The sequence below is a fragment of the Chanodichthys erythropterus genome, chromosome 3 (genome assembly GCF_024489055.1).
Source record: "Chanodichthys erythropterus isolate Z2021 chromosome 3, ASM2448905v1, whole genome shotgun sequence".
In the NCBI taxonomy this organism is placed as follows: Eukaryota; Metazoa; Chordata; class Actinopteri; order Cypriniformes; family Xenocyprididae; genus Chanodichthys; species Chanodichthys erythropterus.
Window position 1 is genome coordinate 63259667 of NC_090223.1, and position 23836 is coordinate 63283502.

The window sequence follows — 23836 nt, forward strand, 5'->3', positions numbered from 1 at the left end:
TCTCTATCAACATATGACAATAACGACCTCTATATATGACAAAATTTATAAATGCCTATTCAATTAACCTAATACTAGTAATACTATAGGCTGCTACATGTTTGAATTTAGGTAAAAGGTATGTCCAATGCTGAACGTCAGAAAGCTTTCAGGGAAAGGCACAAAAATGATGAAAACTACAAAGAAAAGGAGAGGAAAAGAAAGAGAGAGGAAAGAGCCAGAAAAAAAATACAGCAAACTAATGAGGAGAAAGAAAGAGTCCGCACTCTTGCAAAAGAGAGACAGAGGAAAAGGAGACTCCGTCTTAAACATCAAAGTTTAGATGTTCAACTGGCTCCTGTCCCAGCATACAAGTGTAAGCAGTCTCTTGGAAGGGCGGTCAAACGAGTTCTTACTGCTCTTCCTCAAAGTCCAAACAAAAAAAAAGCAGTGATTAAAAAGATTGTTGACGCAGTTGGATTCATTGAGCACAGTGAAATTAAACAAGTAGACCTATCAGGTACAACAGACCACACTGAAGAAAAGGTCAAGCAGTTTTATGTGCGGGATGACATCTCACGACAGGCACCTGGCAGAAAAGATTCTGTCACCATAAGAGAAGATGGAGTTAAGAAGACATGTCAAAAGAGGCACTTATCTATGTCTGTTTTAGAGGCATATAGAGTCTTTCAGGATGAGTACCCAGAGATTAAAATAGGAAAATCAAAATTTGCAGCACTGCGGCCAAGAGAGGTCTTCACAAAAGCAGAAACACCTCATAATGTTTGCCTTTGTAAATACCATGAGAACACACAAATGCTGCTTGAGAGTGTTCATAAACACATACCACGACATGCCTTCCAAAGCGTATCAGCATTTATCAGAGCTCTGGTCTGCAGTCCTGACTCTCCGGAGTGTATGTTGAATGGATGTAAAACTTGCTGTAATGCAATTCTCCTTCAGAACATCATTAGCAACATCCCAGATGAAGATAAGAACATCCAAACAATGTGGCATTCATGGGAATCTGAAGGAGGGTTTCAGGTAAAGATAATGAAGAGAGGAGAATTGAGGGATGTATTTGCATTGCTGTTGGCATCAGCCACAAAATTTCTTAAACACTGCTTCATAAAAAGAAATCAAAGTGCAGTTTTCCAACAGAAGATGAAAGACACAAGTGAGACTTCAGCGGTGTTACAGATTGATTTTGCAGAAAATTACACTACTGCATATCAAGATGAAATCCAGGCAGCCCACTGGACCAGCAGACAAGTCACACTTTTCACTGCTGTTGCATGGGGCAAAGCAGATGTGCAATCCTATGCAATTGTCAGTGATTCACTGGAGCATGAAAAGAAGGCAGCTGTAACATTTCTGTCCAAGGTGGTGGAAGACCTGAAGAAAAAAATCCAAGAATGGAAAAATTGCACATCTTCAGTGATGGAGCAGCATCTCACTTTAAAAACAAATTTATTTGGTCATTCATGTCCACAATCTTTGGGGAGATCTTTCCAAGCCTTAAGGTATTTATTCAAATGTTTTGTATCATAATGGACATATGTGTTACAAGCTTACATATGGTGTTCTTCAATGACAATCATTTGACTGTTTAGGTGGAATGGCACTTCTTCGCCACAAGTCATGGAAAGGGAGCTGTTGATGGAGTAGGTGGGACAGTGAAAAGGTCCGTTAGTTCAGCTGTGCTAAGCCGCAAGGTTATTGTGAACAATGCACAGTCCTTCGCAAAAACAGCTGCGCATTACTGCCCGAACATTAATATTAAACTTGTTATGGAAAGGGACATACAGACGTTCACACATGAACACCAGCTAGAGCGTCTGTGGACGGATGTAAAACCTCTCATAGGTAACTATTGGATAGCAATTTGTGCTCACTAATGAATGCGTGTAAATGATAAAGTTATTAAAGTGATATCTGTAGTATTATGACCTATTCACACTCTTTCTTAGGAACCCAGAGTGTGCACCACATCGAGCCCATCTCTTGGGGCCTCATCAAACATAGTCAGTATTCGTCCTCATTAGAGGCAGCAACACACAAATTTCATCATTCAAATGAGGATGAGCCCCAAGCCCATCCAACTGAGCCACTGGTCAATATAAAAACAGGCGATTGTCTGCAGATCTGCTACAAAGGCAAAAAGTCTAGCAGGGAATTTGTCGGCCTTGTTACCGATTTGGATTCTGATGGGTTAGAAATTCAGTTTCTCAGGAGAAATGATGAAATGGGATTCGTTTACATCCTCCCTACAAAGGAAGACAAGTCATGGGTGGAAAAAGGACAAATAATCCAGCGCCTCAGTCCTTTCCTTGACAACAGAGGCCGTTATCATTTCAAAGAGGCAGTACTGGCAGAGTGAAAGAAAAAAAAATAATTAAGAAGAAAATTCATGAATTATATGAAAGATGAAAGTGTTAAGCATGAATGAATGAAATAAATAAGTTCCTTCACCTTTCCTCTTTCCTCTTTTCTCTCATTATCAATTATTTTACATATCGTATTATGATATTAGCCTGGTAATGTCTGGAATGGCATAATAGAGAAGTGTTTTCTCTCTGGCTAGGGGGCGCTTGTCTGAAGTTTAAAATCATTGGTTACCCGTAAGCCAATCAGATACGTTTAGTTATGACGCCTGTACAGCCGCATCGAAGCACAGACATCATGCATCGAACTCAAATCTATGATTGAACTTCCACTGTAAACCTGTTGTAAACACATGATGATGCGAGCGAAATACCGGAGTGAACATGGCTGTAAACGACTTTTGCAGATTATGCGAAGTTAATGCATCCCGAAGTTTGCATCCCGTGTCTCGTTTCCCATTTCCGCGGTCGTTTCGGTTTTCGATTTCTCTAACCTACAATGTGTAAAACTCGGCGCTTAGCATCTACGTCACGGCTCTCAGCCCGCCCTCTGTTCGTTGATTGGCCCGGCTGTTTCCAGACCGGTGGCAAACAGAAAGCTCTGACACTGTATCAGACTGAGTACAGAAGTGAAATGAAATTGAGCGGAAGTAGGAAGTCTGACGTAGTCAGGCTATTATGATATAGGATCCAATCTAAAAAAATAAACTTGTAATGCCATTTTAAAAATCTTCAGAATAATTTCAGACTGTTTTCTTAATGTTAAAACTGCCATTCAGAGACATTTTATGGGTCAACAAAAGAGCCATGATGGTTTGATTGTTGATTTCTCAAACATGTTTTATGTGTATTTCAGATGTGTCACATCCATAACAGAATTTTGTCACATCCATAACGTTGGTTTTTCCTCATTATACACTTCATAAAAAATGTTATATTTTAAACATTGATATTTTTGTGCTCAGCTAAGACCCCTTTATCATGTGAATATCAATATTTATACATTCAACTTAAAAGTTCACAGACTTTTAAGAAAGTTGCACAGTATACTGCAAATTCTGTCATTTTCTGTCACATCCATAACATGTGCCTATTTGCCTTTTTTGGGGGTGTTTAAAATTATTTTAGAAAAACATATTTTGTCTACAAATTTCCCAGATTGGGTGCTCTGAGAATATGCATTGACAATTTATATATTGTAAGAAATTTATTTTTACAGAGACATTTTATCTGTCATTATGAGTTCAAATGTCACATCCATAACGCTGGAATTGCCCTTCCAGTCTTTTTTCCTGAACAAAATTAAGGAATCGCCGCTGCTTTGTTCACTATATAACATTATAATTATCAGAAGACAAGAAAATGTTTCACAGGTCAATTTACATCATCTAAATCGGGGGTCTCAAACTCAAATTGGCGGGGGGTCGTTTCTGTGATTGACACCTCACAGGAGGGCCATATTAACATTCAAGTGCAAGAAAGCGCAACATTTCAGAAAATTTACTTTCCTTTGCATTATTTCTCATTTACTTTAAATTTCATTAGGCCTACTAAAATATTTTTATACCTATACTATAAATATTTTATTTACCATACTAAATGTAAACAGCAGTGTCTTTCTCACTGTTACAGAGTGTAATATATTTATACAATTATTGATGTAATATTACTAATATATGCCTTCTAATAGGCTATAATACTACTAATATAATACTACTAATTGCAATAGTCTGGTGCAACTTCTCACATCCAACAAGGTGCATGGAATAAAAAAATTAGTAATTTAGGAAGAAAACCAACAACACTTTTGGCGTCAGAAACTTGAGGGGCCAGAAATAAACAAAAAAACTGGAGCTATATATATCAACTTTATTTAGCCAAAAAATAAAAATCTCTCATTGTTAGATACATTATTAGTTTTTAACATTTAGTGGAAGTATTTTCCCTTACTTCATGTTAGCTTAAATAACATTAAAATCTTGCACTGAACAACACTGTACAGAACAAATACAATCCTTGAATACATTTGTACACTCTTCTGTTTCTTGACATGGTAGCATCGGACGCGTTTCAGTGGTTTAAATCGACGCTCGTGACTTAAAGTCGAGTGCTTTTACTGTAATTTAGGCAAGCGCGCTCATAATAGAAGCGACGCGGTGAGAGCGCGGCTCATGGTTGCATAGCAACGACAGACGCCACTGGAGGGAAAGCGCATTGGAAAGAAGGAGAATGTGGCGCGGACGCTAATTTGACGCGATATGTGAATGCCCCCATAGAACGACGACTTTTTCTTTGCATATCAGACAGGTACTAGAGAATAAAAAATAATAATAATTTAGCGGGCCGGATTATGTTTTATTTTTGAGATAAGTTGCGGGCCGGATAGAGGGGAAGGGCGGGTAGTAAATGGCCCGCGGGCCGGCAGTTTTAGACCACTGATCTAAATATATCTTCAGTGGAAATATCTTTACGGTTTTGATATAATTTGGATAAGATTAAAAAAGTGAAGTCATGACGCAGATCCCGTATATGCACCTTAATTTCCGGCGTCATCCATTCATGAGCGTCAGTGACACGATATTAAATAAAGCTGATAACTGAACTTACCGTCAAACTCACTGATGTTCGTTCAGCACCAACACTTCAAGCTCGAATCGAAACCGAAACAAACTTCTTCTTCTTCTTGTAGGATTCCGGCAGTGCAGACGCTGCTAAGAGTATTACTGCCCTCCACAGGTCAAAGTTTGAACTAAATTCTCACACACAGTCCTGTGTCATGAAGAACTGTAGAATTTCCTCAGGGATCAGTTTATGCTTATTACCCAGTTAACACACGACGTAACAGTTACGTAATTTATTCGTAATTTTTGGTCATTTCATGACTTACCAACTGACAACGTAGTCTCGACGTCGCATGCCTGTAATTTTGTTACCATCAAATTACCAACTGACAACGTCGTCAGTACGGTTTCCTAAGGTTACAAGATAACCAACAACGTTCCAGTTACATACTATATTCGTGATATTTTGGTAATTTAATGACTTACTGGTAACGTAACCGCAACGTCATATATCTGTTAATTTTTTACCTCTAATAATGGAATAAATGCGGTAATTTCATGACTTACTGGTAACGTAACTGCAACGTCATATATCTGTTAATTTCTTACCTCTTCTATCGGTATATCTAATGAAATGCGATCTGTTGTGTATCAAGTCTGCTGCATGCATAATATATTCTCAACAGGAAAATTAATTTTTGTTATGATTCTGTTGTGTAATTGAGGTTTGCTGAGTGTGCATTAGGCTATAATGTGCACACAGTTTTAAAAATGTTTTAAAAATGTATTAAAACAAAAATAAATGGCCAGCAACAAAATTTTAAGGCGAGACACCCCAGGTGAATAGGGTAAAAAAAAAAAAAAAACTAATAGATATCACCATACTTCCCCAGCTGATTGATTACATTAAAAATTACAAACATTTTTTGTATTGCAAGTTTTCAAAAATGTTGTTTAAATATGCTAATGAGGCGTTATCTAATTAAATATGCACTAATTTGCATACATTTCTAGAACAAAAATCTTAATATTGGATGACATCAAGTTCAAAAGTCTCATTTAATTTTTTGGACATAATTCAAAGGTTTTTTACAGGGGGTGCTTTGGATATCTATTTTTATCACTCCATAATTCAGAATAATACAATCAACAGCCAGAAAAAAACAAAAAAAATTTTAAGGAATAAAATGTTGTATTAAATCAGGCAGAATATATATCCACAAATCCCTTGGTAAAAACCTTCAGAAAATAGACAAGAATAAAACTGTAAACTATGGTATATAAGTTCTGGTGAAGTGGAGATTTCTGACTCAAAGCAGGAGAAAAAACTCATTTTGAGAAAATGGCCTAAGAATAAGATATTTAGCCTACTGTAATTGAAAATAATTAGAAATAATTGAAATCTACAGACACAAATAGATAAAGTGATATAAAATATACACTTAAAAGTGTATTTTGGATCCCCCTTAACAGGAACAATAAAGGAAAAAAATGGGTATGATGGGGGAAGATGCCACACTTAAGAACAATGTGCATTTACTTTTAAATTGTACATTTATATTTTAGATACAAGTTTAGCATATGCATGTTGATGCATCAATTATTCAAAATAGGGTAGTCATTCATCAAAAGAGCAGAGATGAGATTTTGTGCCGTGTATTTGTCAAGATAAAAAAGTAAGTTTTGGGGTCATTTCACCCAATAACACTGACCAGTAGCGACTCCTGACCTTAAATTTAGATGGGGCAGATTCTGGGTATTAACACTATTTAATGATAAACTGTCTATATTATGTTCTAATTGCAGACACACTTTTGGAAGAGGTAAGAAGTCATTATCCTTGCATTATTCAACCTGAGGGCAGTACTTTAATGTTGATTATGATGCATAATGCTGTTGAATTCCCTTAATTTAGTATTTATTGCCTCTCAATGTTGATTTATAAAGTTACAAATTGTGGAGGAACTTATGTGAGAGAGAAAAGAATGTCATGTATATTCTCAAAACAAACATGAATCTAACACAACAGAATAAAGGTCTCTCACATGGGTGTTTAAATTAAAGGATTTATATTTTTATTATTTAGATGCTACTCCACATATACCTTAAGAAAAATAGACATACTAACTACCTACTCACCTAATGCAGACTAATAAACATATAGCTGAAGCGGACTGAGACCATATTGGTCTGGAGTGAGGTGTACACAAGGCAATGTGAAAATAAGCAGAGCCCCAATGGCCATTTTTCACCACAGACTTACATTGGAAAATTGTGGAGTGCTGTGGCACTGACTTCATCATACATGCCTATTAAAATCATGCATTAAAGTCACGTTATGACTTGAAATAGTATATGCAGAATGCTGAACACATTTACTATCTGTTATTGTTTCTATATAAAGGTCTATGTTCTCTAGTGGATGAATACATTCAACTGTGAGCCACTGCTGTACTCATATAGAGCAAATACTCCTCTTTTATCTGTCCCTGATACTTTATTTCCCTGATACCTGATACAGGGGGGGCCTGTAGATAGGAAGGGAAGACAACAACAACAAACAAAAAGTAATACAGTAATACAAATAATACATAAAAAATGGTGCAAAACTTAGAATAAATTTGAATTGCTTACATAGGATTGGACTGTATATACCCATTGAAGCATCCGTGTTATATATGCATTTTTTTCCACATCTACTGTATTGTGTTGTGTGAACATTTGGAGTCAGGCAAACGAATAGTGGCGCTTTGACACAGGCTTTGAATGGATCAGAAGTTAAAAACACATTCTTATTGCATAAATAATAATAATAAAAAAGAGTTAAGAATTATAGATATTTTTCATTTTTAAATACATTTTTAAATGAGCAAATGTTTTAGTTCCTCATTTTATTTGCCAGTAGCAAACACATACCATGGTTGTGATAAATGCAGTCAGAAGGACATATAAGACAGTGGTGGATAACGCAGCACCACTGAGGACTCCAGTGGATATAAGCATTTTCCATTTGAGTAATTGAAAACTTGAGATCTTAAAAACACTTGAGTGATTTGTAAGGTCAGGAAAGCAGCTGGACAAAGAATGAAGTGGACAAAGTTCATGGAAATTTCAAATTCTCCACAAACTCAATGTGTGATGGCCACAACGTTCACAACACAAGACTGAACAATTCCTTCATTCCATTGAAGAAAAGATGATTTGGACGAGTCAGGTTCTCCATCTCACTAGAAAAGAAGATGGGGAAACAGGTAAGCAATACAATCTCATACATTAAATAATGAAAACTTTCCATAAAAAAATAGTTGGGACTATACTATAACGTAATATAAAAGTAATATAATATAATTTATTAGGGAGACATTGGGTCTTTTTGCACTTCCACAATCTATTTTTTATCACAATTTTTAACATGTGAAAAAAATATTTTTATAATTATATTTTAAAGCAGAGTATGGATATTATATATCAATTAAACCATAATATACATACACAACACACACACATATATACACACATTGTGTGTGTGTGTGTGTGTGTGTGTGTGTGTGTATTATATATATATATATATATATATATTATATATATGTATATATATATATATATATATATATATTATATATATACACACACACACACACACACATTATAATGTGTATATATAAATTATAAATATATATAAATTTAATATACACTGATTAAACAGTTAATTATCTGTCAAGATAAATCGCAGAATGTTTTTTTTTTTGTAACACAATTATTAGTAATTATAACTCAAAGTATTATTATATACATGTACATACATTCGTTCAAAAATAAAATATATAAACTTTAATACTTCTGTCACCAATTCTTTATCGCGTGCCATGCCCGCGAAACCTGGCAGCGGGCATATATAAACGGGCTCAGACTAAATACTTGGGGTTTCGAGTCTGACGACAGCACGAGGGCGTGGCTTGTTCGCAAGGTCAAGGAGCATGCGCCGTTTATATGCTCCCGGAAGACCGCGAAAAACAGCCCCAGAGAAAAAAAAAAACGTCCATCTAGGTTATTTTTAAGGTTTGTTTAATATTCTCTTTTTTTTTCCAAACATGAACGGTCAAATGTCATCAAATAATTACTTACAAAGTTAATTTGTAGAGTGAACGTCCTAATTATGGCTCACAGGATTCAAACACTGTCTGTGTAGTTTGGTGTTTCAGCGATTATATGTTGTGTCAGCTGTTTTAACATTACTTATTTTAACTGTATACCGAAACGTTATTACATATTGACAATTGGTAATGTTTTATATGTTGGGTGGTGTCTCAGTCCAAATGCTTGATGTCTCAGTCCAAATGCTTGATGTCTCAGTCCAAATGCTTGGTGTCTCAGGTTGATGAAAGAAGTCAGTGTTTCTCTCTTGTGGCATTCTAGTTCAGTGATGAGGTCAGATTTATTGGTGACGAAGCCAGACACTGTTTTTTAGATGTTCAGCACTTTAAAACAATCAGGGAGCCATTCTGTGCCAGAAGACTTAGGAAGATGGTCTGTAAGGAAAGACTAGGGGAGAACATTGTGCATTTGAATAGACTTTTGAACTTGAAATGATATATTATAAGATATAATACACTAATATGATATGATATGATATGATATGATATACACATATAGTATTTCTGGTCTGGTCTGCCATTATGCACAGAAAAAATGTATGAAATGAAATGTGAAAACAGATTCTTCTTATATCATATATTGTATGTGCACTTCAGTGCGTGATGTCTCAGTCTAGATGCGTGGTGTCTCAGTCTAGATGCGTGGTGTCTCAGTCTAGATGCGTGGTGTCTCAGTCTAGATGCGTGGTGTCTCAGTCTAGATGCTGATATGATATGATATGATATGATATGATATACACACATAGTATTTCTGGTCTGGTCTGCCTCTGCCATTATGCACAGGAAACAGGACCTAAAAAAATATAAAAAATAAAAAAATCTATAAATGTGAAAACAGATTATTCTTATATCATATATTGTATATGCACTTCAACCGAGTTTTCAATAATTCAAATGTATAAAGGCTATAATAATAATAATATAATATAATAACAATAATAATAATAACAATAATATATGAGAAAACATCTAACCTGAGACACCAAGCATCTAGACTGAGACACCAAGCATCTAACCTGAGACACCAAGCATCTAGACTGAGACACCAAGCATCTAACCTGAGACACCAAGCATCTAACCTGAGACACCAAGCATCTAACCTGAGACACCAAGCATCTAGACTGAGACACCAAGCATCTAACCTGAGACACCAAGCATCTAACCTGAGACACCAAGCATCTAACCTGAGACACCAAGCATCTAACCTGAGACACCAAGCATCTAGACTGAGACACCAAGCATCTAACCTGAGACACCAAGCATCTAACCTGAGACACCAAGCATCTAACCTGAGACACCAAGCATCTAACCTGAGACACCAAGCATCTAACCTGAGACACCAAGCATCTATCCTGAGACACCAAGCATCTAACCTGAGACACCAAGCATCTAGACTGAGACACCAAGCATCTAACCTGAGACACCAAGCATCTAACCTGAGACACCAAGCATCTAACCTGAGACACCAAGCATCTAGACTGAGACACCAAGCATCTAGACTGAGACACCAAGCATCTAAACTGAGACACCAAGCATCTAACCTGAGACACCAAGCATCTAGACTGAGACACCAAGCATCTAAACTGAGACACCAAGCATCTAACCTGAGACACCAAGCATCTAACCTGAGACACCAAGCATCTAAACTGAGACACCAAGCATCTAACCTGAGACACCAAGCATCTAACCTGAGACACCAAGCATCTAGACTGAGACACCAAGCATCTAACCTGAGACACCAAGCATCTAACCTGAGACACCAAGCATCTAACCTGAGACACCAAGCATCTAGACTGAGACACCAAGCATCTAGACTGAGACACCAAGCATCTAAACTGAGACACCAAGCATCTAACCTGAGACACCAAGCATCTAGACTGAGACACCAAGCATCTAAACTGAGACACCAAGCATCTAACCTGAGACACCAAGCATCTAACCTGAGACACCAAGCATCTAACCTGAGACACCAAGCATCTAACCTGAGACACCAAGCATCTAGACTGAGACACCAAGCATCTAACCTGAGACACCAAGCATCTAACCTGAGACACCACGCATCTAACCTGAGACACCAAGCATCTAACCTGAGACACCAAGCATCTAACCTGAGACACCAAGCATCTAGACTGAGACCCCAAGCATCTAGACTGAGACACCAAGCATCTAACCTGAGACACCAAGCATCTAACCTGAGACACCAAGCATCTAGACTGAGACACCAAGCATCTAACCTGAGACACCAAGCATCTAACCTGAGACACCACGCATCTAACCTGAGACACCAAGCATCTAACCTGAGACACCAAGCATCTAACCTGAGACACCAAGCATCTAGACTGAGACACCAAGCATCTAACCTGAGACACCAAGCATCTAACCTGAGACACCAAGCATCTAACCTGAGACACCACACATCTAACCTGAGACACCACGCATCTACCCTGAGACACCAAGCATCTAACCTGAGACACCAAGCATCTAACCTGAGACACCAAGCATCTAACCTGAGACACCAAGCATCTAACCTGAGACACCAAGCATCTAACCTGAGACACCAAGCATCTAGACTGAGACACCAAGCATCTAACCTGAGACACCAAGCATCTAACCTGAGACACCAAGCATCTAACCTGAGACACCAAGCATCTAACCTGAGACCCCAAGCATCTAACCTGAGACACCACGCATCTAGACTGAGACCCCAAGCATCAAAGACTGGGACACCAAGCATCTAGACTGAGACCCCAAACATCTAGCATCTAACCTGAGACACCAAGCATCTAGACTGAGACACCAAGCATCTAACCTGAGACACCAAGCATCTAACCTGAGACACCAAGCATCTAACCTGAGACACCACGCATCTAACCTGAGACACCAAGCATCTAACCTGAGACACCAAGCATCTAACCTGAGACACCAAGCATCTAACCTGAGACACCACGCATCTAGACTGAGACACCAAGCATCTAACCTGAGACACCAAGCATCTAACCTGAGACACCAAGCATCTAACCTGAGACACCACGCATCTAGACTGAGACCCCAAGCATCTAGACTGAGACACCAAGCATCTAACCTGAGACACCAAGCATCTAACCTGAGACACCAAGCATCTAGACTGAGACACCAAGCATCTAACCTGAGACACCAAGCATCTAACCTGAGACACCAAGCATCTAACCTGAGACACCAAGCATCTAACCTGAGACACCAAGCATCTAACCTGAGACACCAAGCATCTAACCTGAGACACCAAGCATCTAGACTGAGACACCAAGCATCTAACCTGAGACACCAAGCATCTAACCTGAGACACCAAGCATCTAACCTGAGACACCAAGCATCTAGACTGAGACACCAAGCATCTAACCTGAGACACCAAGCATCTAACCTGAGACACCAAGCATCTAACCTGAGACACCAAGCATCTAACCTGAGACACCAAGCATCTAGACTGAGACACCAAGCATCTAACCTGAGACACCAAGCATCTAACCTGAGACACCAAGCATCTAACCTGAGACACCAAGCATCTAACCTGAGACACCAAGCATCTAACCTGAGACACCAAGCATCTAGACTGAGACACCAAGCATCTAACCTGAGACACCAAGCATCTAACCTGAGACACCAAGCATCTAACCTGAGACACCAAGCATCTAGACTGAGACACCAAGCATCTAACCTGAGACACCAAGCATCTAACCTGAGACACCAAGCATCTAACCTGAGACACCAAGCATCTAACCTGAGACACCAAGCATCTAACCTGAGACACCAAGCATCTAGACTGAGACACCAAGCATCTAACCTGAGACACCAAGCATCTAACCTGAGACACCAAGCATCTAACCTGAGACACCAAGCATCTAACCTGAGACACCAAGCATCTAGACTGAGACACCAAGCATCTAACCTGAGACACCAAGCATCTAACCTGAGACACCAAGCATCTAACCTGAGACACCAAGCATCTAACCTGAGACACCAAGCATCTAGACTGAGACACCAAGCATCTAACCTGAGACACCAAGCATCTAACCTGAGACACCACGCATCTAACCTGAGACACCAAGCATCTAACCTGAGACACCAAGCATCTAACCTGAGACACCAAGCATCTAACCTGAGACACCAAGCATCTAGACTGAGACACCAAGCATCTAACCTGAGACACCAAGCATCTAGACTGAGACACCAAGCATCTAGACTGAGACACCAAGCATCTAGACTGAGACACCAAGCATCTAACCTGAGACACCAAGCATCTAACCTGAGACACCAAGCATCTAACCTGAGACACCAAGCATCTAGACTGAGACACCAAGCATCTAACCTGAGACACCAAGCATCTAACCTGAGACACCAAGCATCTAACCTGAGACACCAAGCATCTAACCTGAGACACCACACATCTAACCTGAGACACCACGCATCTAGACTGAGACACCAAGCATCTAACCTGAGACACCAAGCATCTAACCTGAGACACCACACATCTAACCTGAGACACCACGCATCTACCCTGAGACACCAAGCATCTAACCTGAGACACCAAGCATCTAACCTGAGACACCACGCATCTAGACTGAGACACCAAGCATCTAACCTGAGACACCAAGCATCTAACCTGAGACACCAAGCATCTAACCTGAGACACCAAGCATCTAGACTGAGACACCAAGCATCTAGACTGAGACACCAAGCATCTAACCTGAGACACCAAGCATCTAACCTGAGACACCAAGCATCTAGACTGAGACACCAAGCATCTAACCTGAGACACCAAGCATCTAACCTGAGACACCAAGCATCTAACCTGAGACACCAAGCATCTAACCTGAGACACCAAGCATCTAGACTGAGACACCAAGCATCTAACCTGAGACACCAAGCATCTAACCTGAGACACCAAGCATCTAACCTGAGACACCAAGCATCTAGACTGAGACACCAAGCATCTAGACTGAGACACCAAGCATCTAACCTGAGACACCAAGCATCTAACCTGAGACACCAAGCATCTAGACTGAGACACCAAGCATCTAACCTGAGACACCAAGCATCTAACCTGAGACACCAAGCATCTAACCTGAGACACCAAGCATCTACCCTGAGACACCAAGCATCTAACCTGAGACACCAAGCATCTAACCTGAGACACCAAGCATCTAGACTGAGACACCAAGCATCTAACCTGAGACACCAAGCATCTAACCTGAGACACCAAGCATCTAACCTGAGACACCAAGCATCTAGACTGAGACACCAAGCATCTAGACTGAGACACCAAGCATCTAACCTGAGACACCAAGCATCTAACCTGAGACACCAAGCATCTAGACTGAGACACCAAGCATCTAACCTGAGACACCAAGCATCTAACCTGAGACACCAAGCATCTAACCTGAGACACCAAGCATCTAACCTGAGACACCAAGCATCTAACCTGAGACACCAAGCATCTAGACTGAGACACCAAGCATCTAACCTGAGACACCAAGCATCTAACCTGAGACACCAAGCATCTAACCTGAGACACCAAGCATCTAACCTGAGACACCAAGCATCTAACCTGAGACACCAAGCATCTAGACTGAGACACCAAGCATCTAACCTGAGACACCAAGCATCTAACCTGAGACACCAAGCATCTAACCTGAGACACCAAGCATCTAGACTGAGACACCAAGCATCTAACCTGAGACACCAAGCATCTAACCTGAGACACCAAGCATCTAACCTGAGACACCAAGCATCTAACCTGAGACACCAAGCATCTAACCTGAGACACCAAGCATCTAGACTGAGACACCAAGCATCTAACCTGAGACACCAAGCATCTAACCTGAGACACCAAGCATCTAACCTGAGACACCACGCATCTAACCTGAGACACCAAGCATCTAGACTGAGACACCAAGCATCTAACCTGAGACACCAAGCATCTAACCTGAGACACCAAGCATCTAACCTGAGACACCAAGCATCTAACCTGAGACACCACGCATCTAACCTGAGACACCAAGCATCTACCCTGAGACACCAAGCATCTAACCTGAGACACCAAGCATCTAACCTGAGACACCACGCATCTAGACTGAGACCCCAAGCATCTAGACTGAGACACCAAGCATCTAACCTGAGACACCAAGCATCTAACCTGAGACACCAAGCATCTAACCTGAGACACCACGCATCTAGACTGAGACACCAAGCATCTACCCTGAGACACCAAGCATCTAACCTGAGACACCAAGCATCTAACCTGAGACACCAAGCATCTAGACTGAGACACCAAGCATCTAGACTGAGACACCAAGCATCTAGACTGAGACACCAAGCATCTAACCTGAGACACCACGCATCTAGACTGAGACACCACACATCTAACCTGAGACACCACGCATCTAACTTGAGACACCAAGAATCTAACCTGAGACACCAAGCATCTAACCTGAGACCCCAAGCATCTAACCTGAGACACCACGCATCTAGACTGAGACCCCAAGCATCTAACCTGAGACACCAAGCATCTAACCTGAGACACCAAGCATCTAACCTGAGACACCAAGCATCTAGACTGAGACACCAAGCATCTAGACTGAGACACCAAGCATCTAACCTGAGACCCCAAGCATCTAACCTGAGACACCAAGCATCTAGACTGAGACACCAAGCATCTAACCTGAGACACCAAGCATCTAACCTGAGACACCAAGCATCTAACCTGAGACACCAAGCATCTAGACTGAGACACCAAGCATCTAGACTGAGACACCAAGCATCTAGACTGAGACACCAAGCATCTAACCTGAGACACCAAGCATCTAACCTGAGACACCAAGCATCTAGACTGAGACACCAAGCATCTAACCTGAGACACCAAGCATCTAACCTGAGACACCAAGCATCTAACCTGAGACACCAAGCATCTAACCTGAGACACCAAGCATCTAACCTGAGACACCAAGCATCTAACCTGAGACACCACGCATCTAGACTGAGACCCCAAGCATCTAGACTGAGACACCAAGCATCTAACCTGAGACACCAAGCATCTAACCTGAGACACCAAGCATCTAGACTGAGACACCAAGCATCTAACCTGAGACACCAAGCATCTAACCTGAGACACCAAGCATCTAGACTGAGACACCAAGCATCTAACCTGAGACACCAAGCATCTAACCTGAGACACCAAGCATCTAACCTGAGACACCAAGCATCTAACCTGAGACACCAAGCATCTAACCTGAGACACCAAGCATCTAACCTGAGACACCAAGCATCTAACCTGAGACACCAAGCATCTAACCTGAGACACCACGCATCTAACCTGAGACACCACGCATCTAGACTGAGACCCCAAGCATCTAGACTGAGACACCAAGCATCTAACCTGAGACACCAAGCATCTAACCTGAGACACCAAGCATCTAGACTGAGACACCAAGCATCTAACCTGAGACACCAAGCATCTAGACTGAGACACCAAGCATCTAACCTGAGACACCAAGCATCTAACCTGAGACACCAAGCATCTAACCTGAGACACCAAGCATCTAGACTGAGACACCAAGCATCTAGACTGAGACACCAAGCATCTAACCTGAGACCCCAAGCATCTAACCTGAGACACCAAGCATCTAGACTGAGACACCAAGCATCTAACCTGAGACACCAAGCATCTAACCTGAGACACCAAGCATCTAACCTGAGACACCAAGCATCTAACCTGAGACACCAAGCATCTAGACTGAGACACCAAGCATCTACTCTGAGACACCAAGCATCTAACCTGAGACAACACGCATCTAACCTGAGACACCAAGCATCTAGACTGAGACAACAAGCATCTAGACTGAGACACCAAGCATCTAACCTGAGACACCAAGCATCTAGACTGAGACACCAAGCATCTAACCTGAGACACCAAGCATCTAACCTGAGACACCAAGCATCTAGACTGAGACACCAAGCATCTAACCTGAGACACCAAGCATCTAACCTGAGACACCAAGCATCTAACCTGAGACACCAAGCATCTAACCTGAGACACCAAGCATCTAGACTGAGACACCAAGCATCTAGACTGAGACCCCAAGCATCTAGACTGAGACACCAAGCATCTAACCTGAGACCCCAAGCATCTAACCTGAGACACCAAGCATCTAGACTGAGACACCAAGCATCTAACCTGAGACACCAAGCATCTAACCTGAGACCCCAAGCATCTAGACTGAGACACCAAGCATCTAACCTGAGACACCAAGCATCTAACCTGAGACACCAAGCATCTAACCTGAGACACCACGCATCTAACCTGAGACACCACGCATCTAGACTGAGACCCCAAGCATCTAGACTGAGACACCAAGCATCTAGACTGAGACATCACGCATTGAAGTGCACATACAATATATGATATAAGAAGAATCTGTTCATTTCATACATTTTTTTAGGTCCTCTGTTTCCTGTGCATAATGGCAGAGGCAGACCAGACCAGAAATACTCTAGGTGAGCTTATAATATTTAAAGTTCAAAAGTCTATTCAAATGCACAATGTTCTCCCTTAGTCCTTCCTTACAGACCATCTTCCTAAATTTTTTTTAACAGAATGGCTCCCTGATTGTTTTAAAGTGCTGAACATCACAAAAAACACAGTGTCTGGTTTCGTCACCAATAAATCTGACCTCAGCACTGTACTAGAATGCCACAAGAGAGAAACACTGACATCTTTCATTGTTTGGTAAGAATGACAATAAGAGATGTTTTGGTTGCTTTTATAGAACTGAAGATTATTATTATAATTTCTTGTCTTTTCATTGTAGGTCTGATGATAAAAGAAAGAAAGAAAAAGGGCCACATCGTCTGGTTTGGCAGGTGGAAGATTTGTCAGAGGATGTACCACTTTCTGTCACAAACAGAATAATTCATTGCTGTCAGCATGGCATTCCGCGAAAGAATTGCAAAACTCAGGAGGTAAGATTTAGGGGATTTCTTTTGTTTCATAGGTAAACTATAATGCACAATTTACCAAAGCATACTTTTCTATTAATACTTTTGCATACATTTCAGCTCTTTTCAGAAGATGAACATATATATTCTGGCAAAAGAAAGAGAATGTACATTCAAACAACCAAAAAAGTTGGCTGCACAGCCAAGCTTTTTATTAGGTACATTAGAAGGTAAGCAACATTGCATCTGTACAATAAGGTTGGAAAAAAACCTTTAATATTTGAATAGCCTAATTGCATTACTCTAGAAATATTTTAAAACACAAAAATACTTATTCCGTATTAAGTTAACAGCATGTTTCTTTACCCACTGATAGGTTTAATGTATAAACTTGAAGAGAAATACATTGAATTCAAATTTATTTAGGGGTACCCCCTAATAGTCAACCAAAGGTTAGTCAACAAGAAGAGGCTTAGTCAACAAAAGTTTAATTAGTCTTTAATATGTGCCGATAGATGATAGTTTTGTGTGTCGATAGTCAGAGATATGTTGTTGTTTAAAGGCAAGGCAAAATGGCATTGTTGTTCATCAGCATTTTGTTTTGTTTCCTTAGCAGTGTTTTTCTCACACAACCTCAGTATAAATTTCAGGGCAAATTAACTACTGTTGTTTAGCAAACTCGATGGACGTCCTGAGAAATCTGAATGCGATAGTCTGTGATTGCTGGTGTATTATTCTGACGCTTCTCCTCGTGTTTTTTTTACCTACCTGAGCTACTGTTTGCGCACTAATTTTCGACATGTTCATCAAGGATGGTATCTGACAAAAATAAAAAAAACAGCATAAAAGTGAAGTTGACTTGAATAGGGTTTTTATAATAAGTTAAAACTGTATTAACAAATAAAAAATTAAAAGACATACGATTATACATGGTGCACTACTCTCACCTAAGCCTATGCTACTCTTACATCCTACATCATACGTCGGGTCTGGGGTCACTCTTCGGCCGAAACTCAAACTTGCGTTTGGCCGTTGCTGGAAGCCTGGGATTGTAGTTTTTCTTACAAAAAAAAAAAATTTTTTTTTTTCAGATTTGACAAATTCAGCGTTGAAAAAGGAGCTTCTAAAGTGAGGAAACAAATGATTATGGACACTCTGAAAGCAGCTCTACAGAAAAATGAAGCAGAGTCATCTGAAATTATTCACATCAACTTGCCACTTGAGACAGCTCACCAACACCACAAGATTTCGGCAGAAAGTGCATACACAAGAAATATCCACCCTCTTGTGAAGAAGAAAATTCAAGAGTATGTGTCATTAGGCATTACTTCTGTGCCTTTCCTCAAAAAAGTGCTTCGGCAATTTGTGAACACTGAACTCTCCGCTTCCGATTGTGTCCTCCCAAAGTCACATGATCAGTGCTACTTTCCATCTAGCCATACTATTCAAAATCATGTGCATTTGTCTTTAGTAGCAGGAAGGTACTCTGGTCTTGATCAGCTTAATTTGGAAGAAAAGCTCAAGAAATGGAAAGATGACGACCCTAGTGCACATTTTTATTTCAGAAAATGCTCAGAAGCCCAAATCATGGACAATAAAGTATCGCAAGATGTTGATTGTGTGAAAAGTGAAGAAGAGGAATCCATTCAGAACACATTTTTATTTGTGCATCAGTCCCAAGAACAGCAGAGACTTCTGAAACTGTATGGAGACATGGTTCTCCTGGATGCCACATACCGAACGACAAAATATGCCTTGCCACTTTTTCTAGTTGTTGTCAGGACAAATGTTGGCTACAAACCTGTTGCAGAGTTCATCTGTGAAAATGAATCCACCATGGCGATCTCTGAGGCCTTGTCTTTAATAAAAAAATAGAATGATGCCTGGAATCCAAAATATTTCATGACTGATTATTGTGAACAAGAATACCAGGCACTTCAATTGGTTTTCCCACATGCTCAAAAATACCTGTGTTCTTTCCATCGAGAGCAAGCCTGGATTCGCTGGACAAGAGAAAGTAAGAATACTCTTTCTCTTTTCTTTTTCTCTTTCTCTCTTTCGAATGTCTAGCCCTATATATATATTTAACTTTTTTTTTTTTTTTTTTTTTTTTTTTACAATCAAATCAGTATATCATAACTCAGTTAACTGAGGCACCAACAATTGTAACCCTAATTTTGGGTTGTTGATAACAGTAACAGTCACAGACATGTTGCTCATTTTTGAGGACATTTTCAAATTCAGTAATTTTGTTTTCTGTGCTGCTAAGTGCAAAGTTCACTATTTGGGCACTGAAATAATTCAGAAATCAAATCTCAACTCATTTCAAATGTGTCTACATTAAGTATATAGCATGTAATTTGCCCCACACAAAATTAGTTTTTTAATTTACATTGCAGTAATTAATATTAAACAAAATACTAAGTGAAATTATATATATATATATATACAGTCCAAAAGTTTGGAACCACTAAGATTTTTAATGTTTTTAAAAGAAGTTTCGTCTGTTCACCAAGGCTACATTTATTTAATTAAAAATACAGTAAAAACAGTAATATTGTGAAATATTATTACAATTTAAAATAACTGTTTTCTATTTGAATATATTTGACAAAGTTATTTATTTCTGTGATGCAAAGCTGAATTTTCAGCATCATTACTCCAGTCTTCAGTGTCACATGATCCTTCAGAAATCATTCTAATATGCTGATCTGCTGCTCAAGAAACATTTAATGTGTACAATTGTACAAAATATTTGTGTACAATATTTTTTTTTCAGGATTATTTGATGAATAGAAAGTTCAAAAGAACAGTGTTTATCTGAAATCTAATCTTTTGTAACATTATAAATGTCTTTACTGCTTTTGATTGATTTAATGCATCCTTGCTGAATAAAAGTATTCATTTCTTTAATTTCTTTTCAAAAAAAATAAAAATAAAAATTCTTACTGACCCAAACTTTTGAACGGTAGTGTATAATGCTACAGAAGCTTTGTATTTCAGATAAATGCTGTTCTTTTGAACTTTCTATTCATCATGGAATCCTGAAAAAAAAAGTATACAACTGTTTTCAACATTGAAAATAATCATAAATGTTTCTTGAGCAGCAAATCAGCGTATTAGAATGATTTCTGAAGGATCATGTGACACTGAAGACTGGAGTAACGATGCTGAAAATTCAGCTTTGCATCACCGGAATAAATTACTTTGTCAAATATATTTAAATAGTACACAGTTATTTTAAATTGTAATAATATTTCACAATATTACTGTTTTTTTACTGTATTTTTAATTAAATAAATGTAGCCTTGGTGAGCAGACGAAACTTCTTTTAAAAACATTAAAAATCTTAGTGGTTCCAAACTTTTGGACTGTACTGTGTGTATATATATAATATATTAGTATTACTTTTTTTAAATGAACAAATATATTTGTCATATTTGTTTCTTTTCATATAATTTTAGCTGTTATACGATGAAGAACTTTTCCTACAAAGAAATGTGTGTAATAGAAAAGTACTGATATCATGTGGAAACATTCACGTTAATTTATTTAACTGGACAACGCTACAAATTATGTGTGTATTAAACAGTAATAGTTGTAACATTTTAATGTACCTGTTGCAGGCAAGAACCAACTCTCTGATCAGGATCGCAGTGAACTTCTTGGCCTCCTTCGTAGTGTAGCATCTGCACATGATATAGAAACATGTGAGGCAGCGATAAGTAAGCTCAGGGACAGTGTCTTGTATAAGAGTAACACAGCTGTTCGAAACTATGTTGAGAAAAGGTGGCTCAATATTAAAGAGGTAGGGGTTACAACAGTGTCACCTTGAGAATATTTTTTTTGATGTCTGTGTATTGTGTCACAGTGGGAATTATAATTAATTGTAGTGCTTTTATGTACATTGACAGTAAAGGTATTTTTGATGTAGTGTAAAGGGAGATCAGAAAGGCTTTTTTTTGCTTGTTACTTGTAACTAGATTTAAAAGATTATTATTTTATTTTATTTATTTTTTTACCCAGAGGTGGTGCAGAGGATTCTCCCCTCATGGATTTAATGTATCTGTAACCACAAACAATGGCATTGAAGCAATGAACAACTCCTTGAAGAGCTTTTACCTGAAGATTTCGGGTACTAAAACAGTATCATCTTTGGTTGAAATGATTGTTACTGAATTCATCCCAGAGCAGCTCCTCTCATATGCTAAACTTAATTACATGTACAGCAGTCAACACAGAGTATACAGTGGTGATGTTCCTGAGTTCCTCTGGGACCGTCCAAGATCTTTTGTGCAACATTGCCTGAAAAACCTAGAGGCAGCTTGTTACTGTACCTCCCAACAGATTCAAGAGCAGAGAAAGGGGCTTTATAAAGTCCAGAGTGAGCACTCATGTGAATGGTACACAGTGGATCTCGGAGACAAAGACCGTTTTCCATCATGTGAATGCAGATCTTTTAATTCCACTTTTTTACCCTGCAAGCATTTTTTTGCTGTTTTCAAACACACTGACAACTCATGGTACTCATTGTGCCCAGATTACATCAGCAGTCCTTATGTCACTCTTGACTCGGATGTTGTGTCAAGTCAAAAACATTTGGAGGTGAAGGAAGTGATTGACAAGGACACTACTGTCTGCACCAATAGCTTTGTGGGCAGCGCGTCGACATGTAAGGAAAATGCTGTACATCCTGTTGCCATAGACTGTTGTGACATTCAGTACTTGAAGACAGACATGGAGGCAAATGAAGTTTCCACTGCACAGTGTGCCCTTAGAGAGAAATTAAAAATTCTTCAGGATCTATCATACATATGCATGGATCATGAGTTGTTACGTAATGCAACTGCAGTCATTCATGAACTTGCAGGAAAGATGAAATGCTCTGTCCCAAAAGAAGACTTACTACCACTTCTAAGTAACCAAGATGACATAAAACTGAAACTTCGTGTACTTCCACCACAGAAAAGAAAAGGAAAGGTGAAAGCCAAAAAAAGGAGAATTGAGAAAAGAATCAGTGGTAAGGTGACTAAGGGAAGGAATGCTTTCTGCATCCATGTTAAGTCACCATTCAATGCAAATTTTTTATGTTGTAGGTGACACAGGGAACCAGTCTGGTTCTTCGAAAGAGAACTTGCTTACAGACTGCACTACAGTAGGTTTGCCAGGTGAGTAGTATGTTCAAGTTATACATTGATTATACTGCAACTACAGTAATGGCAATAATTTAAGGTGTTATTGCAATGTGAAATTTAAAATATGGTATTATTTGACAGAGGCTGAGACACTTCTGGCAGAGCTGATCAAGTATGACATTGCTGAGGTAGAAAGTGGAGTTAGGTTGTCTGTCTGTGGACAGATGTTAGAGAGCAGGGATTTTAAATCTCTGAAACATCCTCACTGGTTAAATGATAAGGTAGAATTAGGTATTATGATAGGTTAAAAGGGAAGAATAGGGTTGATAAAGTCTTCAAAACTAAATTTCTTTACTGTTTGTCACAGGTGATAAATGCATACTTGGACACGTTGACACTCGAAAACAACACAGAGGCCAACACTGGAAACTTCTGTTTCAATATTTCTACATACATGCCTCTGCTTTGGGAACGTGACCAATTTGATGACTGGATGTTTAAAAAGGTGATTATGACTAATGTAACTCCTACAATATTTATATGTTACTGTGTTTAAAGGGATAATTCACTCAAAACAAAATTGTCAGTACTCAACCTGTATGAGTTTCTTTCTTCTGATGAACACAAAAGAAGATATTTTGAAGAATGTTTGTAAC

The 23836-nt window shown here is 39.2% G+C and overlaps 3 protein-coding genes across 4 annotated transcripts in view; 1 reads left to right on the forward strand and 2 right to left on the reverse strand.

Annotated features, from left to right (window-relative positions):
- LOC137006071 (NACHT, LRR and PYD domains-containing protein 3-like) overlaps positions 1-5022 on the reverse strand; it is a 60242-nt gene extending 55220 nt beyond the window's left edge. The window contains exon 1 of the mRNA XM_067366493.1: positions 4971-5022. The gene's annotated coding sequence lies outside the window, so the exon portion shown is untranslated. The remainder of the gene's footprint in view (positions 1-4970) is intronic.
- LOC137005697 (gastrula zinc finger protein XlCGF57.1-like) overlaps positions 1-23836 on the reverse strand; it is a 661382-nt gene that overhangs the window by 301726 nt on the left and 335820 nt on the right. The gene's annotated exons all lie outside the window — the stretch shown is intronic.
- Positions 1357-3076, forward strand: LOC137007342 (uncharacterized). Of its 2 annotated transcripts, XM_067368710.1 has the most exons (3): positions 1358-1502; positions 1593-1845; positions 1950-3076. In XM_067368710.1, exons 1-3 carry the CDS (start codon positions 1395-1397, stop codon positions 2357-2359), a joined length of 771 nt encoding a protein of 256 aa, XP_067224811.1. In that variant the 5' UTR covers positions 1358-1394; the 3' UTR covers positions 2360-3076. The 2 variants fall into 2 exon arrangements, 1 of the variants encoding a protein (XP_067224811.1); XR_010892601.1 differs by having other exon boundaries at positions 1357-1845; positions 1921-3076.

Coding starts and splice junctions, on each gene's coding strand:
- LOC137007342 (XM_067368710.1), top strand. CDS start 1,395: ATGGAAAAATTGCACATCTTCAGTGATGGAGCAGCATCTCACTTTAAA. Junction 1,503..1,592: donor AGATCTTTCCAAGCCTTAAG/GTATTTATTCAA, acceptor TTGACTGTTTAG/GTGGAATGGCACTTCTTCGC. Junction 1,846..1,949: donor GGATGTAAAACCTCTCATAG/GTAACTATTGGA, acceptor ACTCTTTCTTAG/GAACCCAGAGTGTGCACCAC.